General features: G+C 32.8%; 1 protein-coding gene across 1 annotated transcript; it reads right to left on the reverse strand.

Annotated features, from left to right (window-relative positions):
• Positions 1-4353: 4353 nt before the first annotated feature.
• Positions 4354-5965, reverse strand: LOC137809718 (putative clathrin assembly protein At1g25240). The gene has a single exon (XM_068610809.1). The coding sequence runs from the start codon at positions 5775-5777 to the stop codon at positions 4590-4592; it is 1188 nt and encodes a 395-aa protein (XP_068466910.1). The 5' UTR covers positions 5778-5965; the 3' UTR covers positions 4354-4589.
• Between the last annotated feature and the right edge of the window lie 10323 nt (positions 5966-16288).

Below are 16288 nucleotides of genomic sequence, written 5' to 3' on the forward strand. Positions count from 1 at the left end.
AAAATAAATTAAATTATTGAATATAAGTCATTAAAAGTAGATGATGTTAAATAATTGATGAAAACAACATTATAATTCTACTTTAAATTGACAATTTCCTTTGTTGCGACCTTTATTGTGACAATAAGAACTTTTGTTGGCTTGTTTTGAATTGGTTGGTCCATTTCATTATGCAAACGAGTTGTAATTAGTTGTCTCGAATTTTTACTTCGCATGTGGGGGTCAGGTATGAAATTTGGCTTGGTATAAGTAGACCAATAATTTTCGTTTCGAACGGGATGAAATTCAACTTGATATGTTTTTCTAATCGAGTGTACTAAATCAATGAATGTCGTCATTTGCAAATGATAAGAGTAACAAACGACAATAACGTGACGATAGAGAAGTCGAAGAGTTTGGAAGTGGCCACAATCACACCACCAATCATTTAATCTAACTGTATATGGCTGAGGTTGTCGACCATATTAGGGGTGGCTAATTCTTGGACATCAAATTCATAATTTTCTGCATTAAACCTTTCCACAAAAAACATAGCCAAATCTTGTTGATTTTTTCTAAATAAGGTTGTGATTCTAGATAATAATGACTTGCGCGTAACATGATGTCTATTTTGAAGGCTTGCTCAACAAACCATGTTTTTGTTTTTTCGAAAGTTTCCTTTTGCAAAGCGAAAATCGACAAGAAACGAGCTTCATTAAGCACGGAGTTACTGCATTTCGCTAGATTTGTGGTCACATAACTAGAGTTACAATTGGGTCTCCTTGGACCCTAAACTCTAAACTTTAGACCCAAAATTCTATACCATTTGGAGAGTTTTTAGGGTTAAAGTTTGCACCTTGGTTGCTCATAGCATTATAAATACAAGTGTTAACCCCCTTGTAAATCAGATTTGAATTGATAATGAAATGTTGCCCAAGTTGCTAGCTCATTTGTCTTCAAATTCTCACTTTCAAGTTTGCACTTCTATTAGTGTTTTGCTTGAATCTTCTTAGAAGTTGGCCACACATCTTCTAAGCCTCTACCTTTCCTCTTCATTTCATCTTCTCCACACTTCAATTCAGTCATTGACGTCACTTTCAAGTTCATTCTTCCGCAACATACAAAACTACAACAAAGAAGAAACCAAAACAAGTTAGGATTGCATCACATATACTTTTAATTAGATGGAAACATGGAATCCTAGGGGTGATATGGAAACCTCCATCGAGCGGCCAGTCTCGGGAGGGGCGACTGCCTTCTCAGCTTCGCTTGGCAGTGAAGAGTTGACGTCAATCGGCTCTCGACGAGGTGGCGGTGTCGGTAGAGACCCAGGGGACCAGGTAGTGGTGGCAATTTTGCTCCCATCCCTTGGCATTTCTTAGACTTGTTGGAAGGGTCGACCGACCCTTTGCCCGTTCGGGCCCCTGAGCCCTTGGAAGCACCTAGTGCTTCAATGCTTGGCCGACCCTTCCTCTGGGCGGCCCTCTCCCTGAAGGCGTCTAGTACACCGCCAGCTAGGAGGCACTCTTGATCCATGATTTCTGCAAAAAAGAACCAAGTGTTAATCAACGGTTAATAAACCGACCGAAAGCAAAAGAAATAATTGTACCCTCAATGGCCGCCCAACGCGAAGAATCTGTATATGTGCCGATCAACTTCCTCGTAGGAAGCTTCCTCGGGAGTGCATCGAAGGGCGAGAGAACCTCTAACTCCTCGTCACCTCCGGCCGGGCGAGGCCATTCCTTAAAGTTGCGGGGTTTGTTGGTCCAGTAGTGGGGAAACCTCGACTGATCGGTCTCAACAAAAAAATAGGTCATCCTCCGGCCGAATATAGACCTTGAGAAACCTCTCTTTAAACTTTTTATAAGAGGTGGCAAAGGAGTTGAAGATTACACAACTCGACCAACCGATTAGTGAATGTCACATAATGATATTGGCCGGGTGAGACGTATAATAACTTAGAAAAGAAGAAGGAGAAAGATGAAGACGCGAGGTGTCACATAACAGGCGAAAGGCCTGAATGGACGCCTAGGTGTTTGGGTGAAGCTGTGTAGGCGCCACATTGAGCGTCTAAAGGACATCCATTGTGAAATTGTCAAAAGGGAGAGAAACATGTAAGTTCGAAAAGAAACAGGAGTACATGTAGAAGAAGGGAGGACCGGTACCTGGTCGACCCATACAGACGCTCTTGGTCGACAGGCAAGGCTCAACGCTAAAGAAACTGGAATGCAGGCTTGCCTTCAAAACGGGAATCTGTCCAAAAATTTGGAAACAGAAGCCTTAGTTGAGAAGACGGAAGAGATCCCAACTACCTTAGGATCAACCCAACCATACTCGCTCGAGAGGTGGCTTGCTGGGGGGAGTTCAACTGATCAACAACTTTATTCGGGTCATCCCCCCTAACAACCTCTACCTGATGCGGCACGTCAGCCACACCGACTGATAGATAGTCGGTTGTAGAAGACCCAGAGGACGAAGACAAAGAAGACGAGGACGAAGAAGAAGGACGCACGGGAAGGGGAGAAGGGGAGCAAAAGTCGAAGAAGTTGGCCGAGACAGGGAAGACATCACTAACCTTAAAGAAAAGCTGAAACCGAGATACACCAGGAGGATGAGAGAATACTTGGATCTGAGAGCAAACAACACAGAAGTAGCATAGTGTCTCGACACTGTTGGGACCACTATTTATAAGCTCCAAGGACCTCAGAAGACGAAATGTCGCAACGATTTCAACCGTTAGGTCTCCCAGATTCAATGGCTCACAACGCTTTGCATCCAAAAAACCCCTCATCAATGCGGGTCACATCGCGTCGCCTAAGGTCATGTCATACCTTGGAAAGTTCAACAGTCACTAAACCTAGAAGACCGATCGATGGTCAACATTTAAAAGACTATTCAGATACATTCATCCTCAAGCCTGGGGCAAGTGTACTGATATGGACCGAATGATTAATACCATAACTCGGCTCCCATGACCGAGCTGACCGGCTCCCACACGTCTGTGCGGGTCGACCGACACATCTAACCCATTAACGCTCAAATCAAGGTCAGCAAAGCTAAACCACCATTAAGGACTAGGTAATACGCCCCTAAGTACGATCCAATTCAGTAATCTGGCCTAATAAGATAAGCCCATTAAAATAATATAAATAGCGCATATTCCAAGAACAAGGTACGTCATTACTAAATATACTCTGACAAATCAGTGTCGAGTACTCTTTACTGACTTGGGCGTCGGAGTGCCTTCTACAAGTACTCCCATTCGACATTCCTCAGGAGATCGAGTGATCAAGCAACCGACATCCAGGAAGGTAACACAAAGGCTGAAGGAATAAATTGAAGTGTGAGTTAACTGCCCGACAAGAAAGAGGAAGACGAAGCCAGTCAATAGTTCTCTAGGTCTCATCTTCCTATTAGGAACACATTCTATGAATATCTGTAACTACTCTACCTTCTCCAGTCGGATGTTAACCAATACGGTAGATATGAAGTGATGGGCTCGACTTGTGGCAAATTGCATGTGGAACTTCGGAACAACGTATTGAAATAATCAATGGAATATGCAAGGAGTCGCATAAACCAACTCAAGCGTCACCTTTGAGTGAAGTTTGAAAGAGTCGACATAATATGACATTATTTGTAGTGTAAAAGCCGATTTGTGTGACATAAATGTCAATGTGCTCATTTTGGACTCGTCATACCAGTTAATTGTGATCGATACTTTTCCAGCTTGGTGGAACGGGATTTCCCTGATCCCGTCGTGAAAAAGGGTGTCATCAAGATCCTCCTATTGTTAATTAATGAATATGAGCAGAGATGTGGTAGATGGATCCATTACATGTGTTGATTGTTTGTTGTGAGCTTTCATTCTTTGTGTATATTGAGGGGAGGATTGTACCACTCGTGAGCATCTAGGTCTTTCTGGTTTATGCTTAGTGTCTAAAGGATGAGAAATGTTTTACTCCTCAACACATTGCGCTTGTCTTCCTCAATTTTGCTAGTTCTTTCCTAAGCTCATTCAACATCATTACCTTGTCCACATGATTTTCTTGTGCTTCGGTAGTAATTATCATTCTTCTTTTGTTATATTTTTCAATAGTAACATGTGGCTTAGAAAGATCACAATAAACTCGAAGACGAGCTCTTCAAATTTTCTTCCATGATGGACCTTTTCTTTACTTGTATGATATGTTATCTTTGTCACGTAATGGTAATCGGCCGAGATATTAATCCTTGTCAGAACCAGAATCTATATCAGTACACCAACGAAATTAAATTGGTGTTAGGTCCATGATCAACATGTATCAAATTTGAAATGCTCAATTAACAAGCTAATTAACATCCATGGGCAGAAAAGTAAAAATAGATGACGGCAAATATTCTGCAATTTCAATATCTAATTATCACATTTTCAACAACAATTTCCTAATAGAAGGGCGGATTCACAAGTTCTTCTTGTGGAGAAGAGAATGAATAAGAAGAACGTTACCCCTTTGGATTCCATTTTCCCATATTTTCCTTTACCCCCAGAAGAGTGATATACATATATATAGCTCAATGAATCTAGCAAAGTGAAAAAGTGAACAACACGTAAACATGGGTTCTATAAGCTAAAAACTAATTAGATCAGGAAGAGGTTGATTGTGAGCAGGAACATAAGGCACCATGATATATGATTCTTCAAAAGGGTTGGTTGTGTTGAGAATATTCTTTTCACCAGAGACAGTATGCATTCCTTTAGCGCCAACCATTAGATCATCATCAAAAACCTCCCATTGGTCAGTGATGACGGTCATCAAACCTTTCTCCGACTCCTTCTGGTGTGAAACAGGCGCAATGGCAGAAGGGGGTCTTACCACAATGGCCCTGTCCTCATTATTTGCCACAACACCACCCTTCTTGGAAGAGGCACCATTGATTATCCTCTTAAGATCTTGAATATCTTCCCGAGAAATTCTATCAATTTTGGGGCACTGAGAGGCATTGAGGACACCAATTTCCTTGCAAAACTCAAAGAACAAAGATAACTCCTCCCTTTGAATCGATGCTTTCTGAAGAACCTTGAGGCCAATGCTCGCTTCCATCCTCCCACCCATTTCATATATCCTCAACAAAACCTTGGCAATCTTGTTGCAAAATAAACTATACACACCGAAAACCTCAACTATAACACAATCCATGGCTTCAAGAACCAAACCAACATTCATGTGCTGATTCCGAGGCCTGATCTGAAGAAGCATATCAATCAACCCTTGCAACTTTTGCAAACACTCAAGCTCTTCCATCAACGTGTCCTCCACCTCCATCTCCTTGTTATTGTTATTCTTCTTTAGCCTTTTAACCTCGGAGGATACAAACGACGATCTGTGATCTAAATAAGCAAAATAAGAACGAACGAAATCGTTGTAGCTCCAAGCCTTTGCACTGCTCATATGACCATCAGAAAAGTTTGAGAGGTCAAAGGGTAACCTCCCTATGCGTTGCACCACAGGGATGTCACAGCAGAAAACGCCGTGGATGAGCATCAAGCCTTTCAGCGCGACAACCCAACTTCGAGTCTTTTGCATGCGCATGGAGAGAGACCACACAAGAGGTTTCAGGTACAAGGGCGAGGTTCGTAACCATTGGAACACTCTCTGCACGTTCTTAGAATCAATGCATTGATCATCATGGCTTGTGGCCTTGATCACCACAGTTTCTAACTTAGGATTGTGGAACGCACTCTTTCGCGCGAACTTTGCAAACCATATGCTGTTCTTGTCTTTTATGGCTCCAGCGGCTCTCTTCCACGCCCTCATTTTCCTTTCTTGATGATTATTTCGATATGGTTAAGGTTAGGGAGATGGTGGTGATCTGTTCACCACCTTCAACCTTCCCTTCTTTCTCAAGTGAAAACTTCTATTATTTTTTTTTTCTTCCTTTACAGATTTTGTATGTTCATATTCTGTGTGGTTTGAACGTTCGCGTGGATGATGGAGGCAACAACGCAAACACAGAAGGTTTCATGTGTTTCGGTTTTGTACAACGCATCCACCTGGCATCATGGCGTATTTTTGGTCTTCATGTGTTGGAATCCGTCAAAGTTGTTACCTTAATCAGGTGTTGTCCCAAAACAACATTTGTCATGGGATGACTTGCATTGTTTGGTGACCTGGCTAAATCAAACGGATCAAGAGTTTTTTTGTGGCCCCACGATACAGCTTCTACTTAATTCTGGAACGTGAACTGGGCCAGAAGGAATTTTTGTCACTCTTCTGCATGTCCCTCACCATGCACAGAGTCTACGTGCATGTCTTCATTAGCTTGCTTTTCTGAATGTGTATGATGTTGCCGGCTTCTCTCCAACAACAACGGCGCAGTTAACTACTCTTTCTAATGGCCCTGCTAGTGAGGGGAATTCTCAACCTAACATACAATTCACTGGATTTATTCAAATAGTATAATATTATTCATTGTTTATGATGAGAAATCGTTTTCCTATCATCACCCAAAAACAGATATGAAAAATATAGATGGATAACTTTTTGAAGTTATATACTATATTTGATGTGATGAGTTTAGAAATAAATATATATGAAAGGATAAATTTGTAATTAAATGATATGACAAAATATTAAAATAATAATATTGAGAATTGTAGTGTGATTGTATAAAAAACTGGGGTTGTCAATGTATCATTATCCAAAATATATCTGGTTCTACGTAAACTTAATTTTGACCTGATTTTTCAATTGTTTTTAAATTAGAATTGAGAAAAAATTAAAATACTCAACATATTACAATATTGGTGTTCCAACCTCAAGTCGAAAAATAGCATCGATAAGATTATCACCATATTCGAGGTATTGTCCGCTTTGAAATTCGAAACTCCATTACAGTTTTGTCCTTAAAAGACATCTCGATGGGGGTTAAAGGAGAAAGGTGTATTTAAACTGTCATTGACCTTGACTCTGAAGTGTAGAACTATATTGAGCATACGAGAATAATTGGTGATAATTAAAATTTATATTTGAAAAATTAAAATAAATTACTGAATATTAATATTGAGATTTTGTTAAAAGAATACCAAGTTATCTGATAATTAAAATTAAAAGTTTAAATATTGGTTTAAAATAATGAGTTGAGTGCATTTATAATTAAATGTATTTATTAATTTAATTATATAAAATGGAATGATATTTTACATATTTAAGAAATTAAACTTATTTATTGTGTTGATAATTAACTTATGCATGATATATATATATATATATAAAGTTTTAAGATATGTTTTGGTAATAATTAATTATAATTATTTAAGTAAATATTGAGAGTAATATTAAGAAATTTATTTTTTACAAGATTTGTTGAAAAATTTCACTAGTGAAAAGCTTTATATGAGACATATGCATGATAAGGTTACCAAATTAAATAAATTTTTGTGAATTTAATATAAATATCAATAGGAAAGAAAAATGCGATAGAAGATAAATATTTTATGTTTAAATCAAGTAGAGATATATGATATTTGATAGAAAGTATGAAGCATTATTCAATGTTCCTCCTCGATTTGATAGAAAAAAAATCATACTTTAAATATAACATTTACTCTTCTAAATGGCCAATCCATTAATACTATCAATTACAATCAAAATTGACCACTAAAAACATTGTAAATTCTATTTAAACAAAAGAGTCTCATTTTGTTGGGCTAAATAAAGACATAAGCATATGGTGTTGATAACAAACACAAAAATAGATAAAGTATTACTGGTAATTAGAGCACTTCATTCTATCTATTGATTTTTTTTTCAATCTTATATTAAATTAAATTTGGTCATTGTGAGAATATAAAAAAAAATCAACTAAATATAAAATTGCATTCAATAACAACTAAAAACTAAAAACTTGAACATGGATAACATATGTAAAATAAAAATGGTTAGATTTTCTTATGCTGAATGATGCATTGACCAAGTAACTTGTTAAAAATACTAGATACAGTGTCCAATTTGTAAGAGCTTTTCATCTATATACATGATATCTTCACTTGATCTTAGTGTATTTGCTAAGTAGGGTGTTGTTTGTTTGCAAGAGAGATATGCATAGTGGAACAATAAATAGTGAATGAAGCCAGGATGAGGACAACACATTAATGTGACACTTGTGATGGTGTTAAAGTCAAGTAGCGAATAACAAGTCTAAAGTATTTACTGGGTGGAGTTGTAAACAAGAAAGCTAAAACAACCATTTTACAAGGAATCCACAAATAAATATCACTTTTTGTTTATGTCGTACATATAAAATGTGGTCCATTAACATGTATTACAAAATATCTTGGTGATTAAGATGTTAACTCTACTAGTTGGTCTGAGTTTTTTGTGAGGGTTTCTGTAATGATGCCTTTTGTTTAATTTTGTTTGATGATAATGTTTAGGTTCTCAAGTTTAATATGTGGAAGAGGTCCAACATTTTAACTTTTGGTAGAAATTTGTTAGTTTTTTTTAAAAGGGTTATAATACCCTTATACTCCCATTTATTTATTTATTTATTTGATAAAAAAACCTTAAATATCAAGAAAGAAGTTATTTATCAAATGAATAAAAGAAAAAGGAAGTTACTAGTTTAATTTTTCATTTACTTTTTTAATTACTCATTTACAATTTTGATTTCTTTCATTTAGTTTCAAATGTTATCTTTTTCTAAAGCTTTATAATACTTCAATAATTCTAAATTTTTGTTTTGTTTTGTTTTTCAATTTTCTTTTCTTTCAAAACTTTTACTAGAAAGTCTTCAAAAGTGATTTCATGTTATGCATCATGTTACCATCACGGCCAGATTTTTATTCTCTCAATATCACCAGTGAACTTTATGTTATGTACTTAAAGGATTAAATATGACCTTTAAAATAATCATAATTTTATAGTAAATTTAATTTGTTTATGGATTTAGTATTGTGATATTTAAAAATACTTAATGCATTTAAATTGAAAATATTTGTAAATTGGTAGTCAAAAAAAGAAAAACTTTTATTTGTTGTTAATTGACTTTTTAAATCTCTAAAGATTAAATATTATCTATAAGTGTTTTGATTTTTTGAATAGAAATGAAAAATGCAGGATGAAAAAAGTTTTGTCATTCTCCCCCCAATTGATATATAATGTGAGATAATTTGAATTTGGAGTAGAAAAATGTGAAGGGTAGTGTGGTCCTAGGACTAGCCTCATATCCCAAAATAGCCTTTTTATTTGTTGGGTGAGTCCTTTGGAGCAGAACTCAAATAATTGATGTTTTGAGAAGAGAAAGCAGGTTTTGGGGTTATGAAGGGTTATTTTTTTTATAGAAGATGGGCTTAGGGCATGAATTGGGGTTTGGAAGAGTCGTTGTAGAATCTCATCATTTCGTATTGGTCCCTCCTTCTGCACTAACAACTCTCCATCTTTTCACTCACATTTTCTTTTCTAACTCTTTTCTTCATTTTCCCATCTTTCATAAATAAGAACAAGAATAAAAAAAATAACACCAATGAGATGTTATTTGGTAACAAGAGAATAAGTAAGTAATATTTCTTTATCTACTATTAATAAATTTATTTACTATTATTATAATAAAAAATATATACTCGACCAAATCATCATGTAACCTATCTTCTTTCTTTGCAAATTTGAGTTCTTCTACCCTATGCATATTTTTCGTAGAATACCTTTCAGAAGAAGCTTTTTGTATTTTCTTTTGGACTTAATTAATGTACAACACAAAATCCTATATGCTCAAATAAGTTTAACATTTTTAATATATATTTATTTTTATTTTAATAATATAATAAAAGAATTTAACTTAAAATATTTCAGCTTAACTTCTTTTGTTACCTACTGCCTTCTATTAGCCACTTATTCAACCTTGAATACAGTCCAGACAAGAGCTTGTTATGTTAATGTTCTAAATTTTTGTTTTCTTCTTTTTGTTTAAATTGAACATATTTCCTATACAAGATAATATTGCTTTAATAGGAAACATTTGTGATGAAATTGATTCTTATCACAAAAATACAAAAATAAAATAGACCAACTTAAGATAATATTTAGGGTTATTTTCAATATAGAAAATATGAATTCACAAAAACAATGGCAAGTTATTTTCCTTTCAATTTATGATTTTCTACCTAACTTTTATTTAAATAACAATTTTTGAAATGGTTTAGATCTCTTAACTCAAACATACTATTATTACACATATGTTTATACAAACCACTTGATCACCAATTAATAATATAAACAATAAACACATTTTGCCACATTAACCATTAGACAAACAAACAATTTAATTATATTTTCGTTTTTAGAATAAAATTACGAAAAATATGAGAAAATATATGAAAAAGAATAAAAAAATTAAAGAAAATGTGAAAACCTCGAACAAAATAAAAATATGGAAAAAATTATTTTCATTGTCATCGTGTTGTGGTATTTTATATATAGAAGTGATTTTACAAATGTATTGTTGACATAGAAATAGATATTCCTACCATATATATAGTGTTGTCATATTAATTTAAAATTTAAAATTTAAAATTAGTAAATCTCTATAAACTACTTTTCACACCTAAGAAGTTGGATAATTGCTCTGGACGTGTGACACAATTTCTTAGAAAAAATAGTTAGATTTATATTCGTCTCATGGCTCATTTTTTAGTAACCACATTATTAAATTTTTGACTTAATTTTGTTTGAGCTGAATTATTTTTAAGTAGAGCTTCATCAAGCATTGCTCGAACTAAATTTCCCTTTAAGTTTAAATATCACATTCTCCCTAATAGATATGTATGTCATATCTTATAATATCTCGATCTTCATTTCTTTATATATCATTTTTCTTGAAATATATAATGCTGTTTAAGTATTTTTTTTTTCTTTTATCTTACTAACTATGTATTAAATATAGTTTATATCATTTGATTTTTTTTTTCATTTTATGATATCTTTGTATTTTGCAAAGCTAATAAAAAAAGCTTGCCTAAATTGATGATTTTTTTACAATCTTATGGGGCTATAGTGGATGAATGTGTCCAAAAGTCGATCTTTTAGTGTTGATAACCCCTCTAGTTTTAATGTTAGGATTAAAAAGGTTATTGGATGCAATCAGGGACATTGTTATTCATATTGTTAAGTGTTAAGGAATGTGTTTGTATGTGAAGTAATGCTTCAAATAAACATATGCATATTTTTTATTTTTTTTGTGTTAAAATGTTTGGTATTAACATGAGACCTTCCAAGATTTTTGTCCTAGTTCAAGTGATCTAATACGAATGATGCTACTAAAAGGTCTTTTGGTTTATCTGCTTGTGTTGGCATATTCGGAGGTAGTAGAAATGAGTATATTAGGAGTTTTTCTACTTTCTTGTTAGAATTCATTATATTTTGAGATCACCAGAGTCATTCTTGTCATTGAGTATGCTCACTCTGATGGTTTTAGAAGATTTTGGCTTGAAAATGATTATTCTTTGCTTTGTCAAACTTTTTCTTATCTAAGTATGGTCTATTAGGATAGATGACACAAATATTTGATGATTTATGGGGACATAGAATTTAAAAATTTTCACATCTCCAATAAAAAAAAATCATTGTGTTGATAAGTTAGTTACCATAAAAATTGATAATAAAATGAATTTTTTTATATATTTCATTTTACGATATTGCATTAGTTTATATTTTTTTCATAATAAATAACAACTCTCTATCTTTAGGATTTAATAGAGAATGTTCTCTCTTGTTTCATGGTTTTGATTTAGTCTCCATGTTTTACTTTTTTTTTTTTTTCTAATATGATGTGTTAGGATATCATCCTATTTGATATGCTAATATTCATAGAGATACTAAGTATGAATTTCAAAAAAATCTTAATATTATTAATTATTTTAATTTAATTAATTATTATATATTTTCATGTTGATACTTTGTTTATTTATTATTGTCGGCTACCTGAGTGCATGTATTATACACATATTTGCTCATGTAAAAAAAAAAACATCTGTGGTAAAAGATTTATGGTAATATTGATCCAAGGAGTTACATATGATTTGGTTAGATGTTAAAAAAAATGGACATGATTTTTGCTTGGTAAGATGATGTTATCATCTTACTTTTGAGCAAAAGCCCCAACCTGCGGCGTAACAAAGCTACGACAGACAACTTTTCTCGGGTTTGATGTATGTTTCTCATTCATATTTTTTTTTTTAACGTCAATCCAAAATTACACATAATCATCTTTTAAAAAAAGTCACTAACAAGAATCTAAATCAAGAACACTCCCCTTAATCATTCAATTATTTATAAGAGATGAGAAATATGTGACGGGATCTCACAAGAATGTTTGCTAAACAGGGTGAACAGTATTTTAGCAATATAATCAATATTTTATTAAATAATATTTTAAAAAATGGTCAAACTTGTATTGGATCGTAGTAAGATTAAAGGAAAATATGATGTAATCGAATTTTAAATATTATGTGAAAGAAAAATTTATGTCCTAAACTACATGCATCAAAGATAAATTGAAAAACAAAATTTACTATATTAATTAAAATTCATTAAAAATACAAAAGATCATGAGATTTGTCTTCTTTGTATAAATGAGATTTGTCTTCTTTGTATAAATGATATTAAAATTAGTTGAGAACTACACACAGGGCGGAGCCAAACCAATTTAAATATTTATGGTTATGAAAAAAAAAATATATCAAATGGATCACATTTGTAAGAATTTTAATATTTTTCTTATAGACAGAAAAATATAATTATATTAATTATTATACAAGAAAAGATAAAATATTATCTTTAAAATAAAATATTATAATTAAATATATTAAATATATATTTTTGAAATATCAATGCAGTCATATTATATTTTATACATAGTACAATAAAAATTTGTAAAATATAGGAATAGCTACAGTCTGTCTCGTTATATTACTACTAGAATGAAAATATATTTATTGTTATAATAATAAGAATTCATTAATTTATAATAAGAGAAATTTAAAATTATTTAAAATATCACTTCAACATTAATATAAAAATAAGATTAAAAGCTAATATAATAATAAGAGAAAAATATAAATATATATATTTTTTAAAAATTAATACAAAATTTGTAAATACGTCAAGATTTAAAAATTTAGAAAAAAAATATAGAACTAAATGCAAAATTGGTATACTTTTCAGTTTTCTAGAAAGAAAGAAAAGGATTGTAAGAAATGATGTAATTGAAAAGAAAAGGAAAAATATATAGAACTAAATGCAAAATTGCTATAATTTTCAGTTTTCTAAAAAGAAAGAAAATGATTGTAAGAAATTATCTAATTAAAAGAAAAGGAAAAATATATGGAGACTAAGGTGGAAGAAATTTATAAACAAAATGACATGTATGGATATAATATTATTAATCATATATTGTGTATTGAATATTAAATCGAGTGTAAAAGTAAATAATTTAATACTCATGGTGAATCACAATTAAAAGAGACAAACAAAAGTTAAGGGAAAGATAAGTTAAATTATTAGAAGATATAAGTCTTTCTCATATACTTGATATTAACATTGAAGTTTATTATATAATTTTACTATATTTAATATAAACTACTTATAACAAAATAGAACAGAGATGAACAAAAGAGAACAAAGATGAACAAAAGAGTAAACTGAAGACAAAGGATATGAGAATGAATATGTCTTCTTTCTTATTATTCAAATCAAAACAAATGGTCTGAATATATACAAGTAGTAAACTCATCTCATTCTAGGATTTGACAAAAGAAGGAAATAATCAATATTAAATACTAGAATCGTAACTGAATAATAAAGGTTATTCCCTTCTATAAAGAGAGATAACTGATAATTAGAAAAGATACCCAATTATTCTTCTTTATAAAGAGCAGCAACTGATAATTAGAAAAGACTCCCAATTAATATTAGGATCCTTCTGTAACTCTGGTATCTGTATCCTCTAATACCCCGCCACAAACTGGAAAGCAAATATTGATGAGACCCAGCTTGGAACAAATATTCTTAAAAGATTGAAGACTTAAAGCTTTGGTATAAATATCAGTTAGTTGCTCTGTGGTGGAAATGGGAAGCAAATGGATGAGACCCTTCTTTAATTTTTCTCTGACCACGTGACAATCTATTTCTATATGTTTTGTACGCTCGTGAAATACTGGATTTGCTGCAATGTATCTTGCTGAGTCATTATCACAGTATAAAAGAGATGGTTGCTCAAAAGGAACTTTGAAATCTTGAAGAAGATAAGTTAGCCATTGAATTTCACATGTAACGGTGGTCATTGCCCTGTATTCAGCTTCACAAGAACTCTTTGATATTGTTTCTTGCTTCTTTGATTTCCAAGATATGAGAGAATTCCCAAGATACACACTAAAACCAGTCACTGATTGTCTTGAATCACTACAGGTGCCCCAATCACTATCACAAAAGGCTTTCAGGTGAACAGAGGTAGTGGAAGAGAAAAATAGACCAAGACTTGGAGCCCCTTTGATATATCTGAGAATTCTAATTGCTGGATTATAGTGAGCAATTGTAGGCTTAGCAAGAAACTGAGAAAATTGTTGCACAGAAAATGTTATGTCAGGTCGGGTATTAGTGAGATACATAAGCCTTCCAATCAATCTTCTGTAGGCTTGAATATCTGTGAAAGGAATACTTCCAGTAGAAGAGAATTTCTCATGATTATCAATAGGAGTGAGTGCAGGTTTGCAGGCTAAAAGACCTGCATCGATTAATAATTCCAATGCATATTTCCTTTGATTTACCATTATTCCTGTCTTACTTCTTGCTATTTCGAGACCAAGAAAGTATCTTAAATTCCCAAGATCTTTAATCTTGAATGTCTGATTCAAGGCTTGTTTAATTCAAACAATCTCTTCTTTATCATTTCCTGCCAATATTATATCATCCACATATACCAATAATGCTGTAAAAGATCCTTCAGAAGAATTAATGAACAAGGAATGATAATTCATAGATTGAGTATATCCCATAGAAAGCAAAAAGGATGACAGTTTGGCAAACCATTCTCTGCTGGCTTGTTTAAGGCCATATAAAGCCTTTTTTTAGTTTACAAACTTTTCCTGGTGGAATAGAAGTCAATTCAGGAGGAGCAACCATGTATACATCTTCTTTCAAATCTCCATGTAAAAAGGCATTGTTTATGTCTAATTGTTTCAATTCCCAATTATAAATAGAAGCTAAAGAAAGAAGCAACCTTATGGTGGTCATCTTTGCTACTGGAGAGAAAGTATCGAGGTAGTCAATGCCTTCTGTTTGTGTATATCCCTTCGCCACTAACCTTGCTTTATACCTTTCAATTTTTCCATCAGCCTTATATTTTATTTTGAATACCCATTTGCAACTTATGGCAGCTTTGTTCTGAGGCAGAAGAGCAGTCTCCCAAGTTTGATTTGACTCTAAAGCAGATATCTCACATTGTATAGCTTTTTTCCAACAGTCATGTTTCACAGCTTCAGAATAAGTGTTTGGCTCAACATGTGAAGAAAGAGACATAACAAAAGATTTGTAAGAAGGTGATAAATTGCTATAAGACAAAACAGAATTCAAAGGATATTTAACGCTTGAAGATGTACTGGAAACATTAAGATTACAATGATAATCCTTTAAATACTCAGGTGAATTTTTTATTCTTGTGCTCATTCGGACAGATGGATCTGATTCAGAACTTTGTTCTATATCATGATTTTCATTGAGGTTTTGGTTTATATGGGAACAATCTTCTTCTGAAACCTCAATTTGTGACTCACAATTATTATCACTGCTATTTTCAACATTATCACAAGGTGCAAGAATGGCTTGTAATGGCTGACTTAAGACAAATTGATCTTCAGCAAACAAAATTTGATCATTAATGTCGGGATTGTTAGTTTCATTGCTAGTATCTTGAACCCTTTGGTATGGAAAAACATGTTCATAAAAGACAACATCCCTAGACACAAAAATTTCTCTTGATTGAATATTCAACAAAATATATCCTTTTGTCCCCCGTTGAAAACCAATAAAAACACATTTTGATGCTCTTGGATCAAATTTTCTTCTATTTGTTGACAAGGTGCTAGCATAACATAAAGAACCAAACACCTTTAATCCATTAAAATTTGCATCAGTTTTGAAAAGCATTTCATGAGGAGAAGAATAATTTAAAACAGGTGTGGGAAGCATGTTTATAATATGCGCAGCATGTGTCACAGAATATGACCAATAAATTTTGGGTTAATGAGATTGTATCATAAGAGCTCTTGCTACATCTA

This window comes from Phaseolus vulgaris, chromosome 2, assembly GCF_051622355.1.
Source record: "Phaseolus vulgaris cultivar YP4 chromosome 2, ASM5162235v1, whole genome shotgun sequence".
Classification (NCBI taxonomy): domain Eukaryota; kingdom Viridiplantae; phylum Streptophyta; class Magnoliopsida; order Fabales; family Fabaceae; genus Phaseolus; species Phaseolus vulgaris.

Excerpts from the sequence above, each read along its gene's own strand:
- LOC137809718 (XM_068610809.1), bottom strand. The coding sequence starts at position 5,777 with ATGAGGGCGTGGAAGAGAGCCGCTGGAGCCATAAAAGACAAGAACAGC.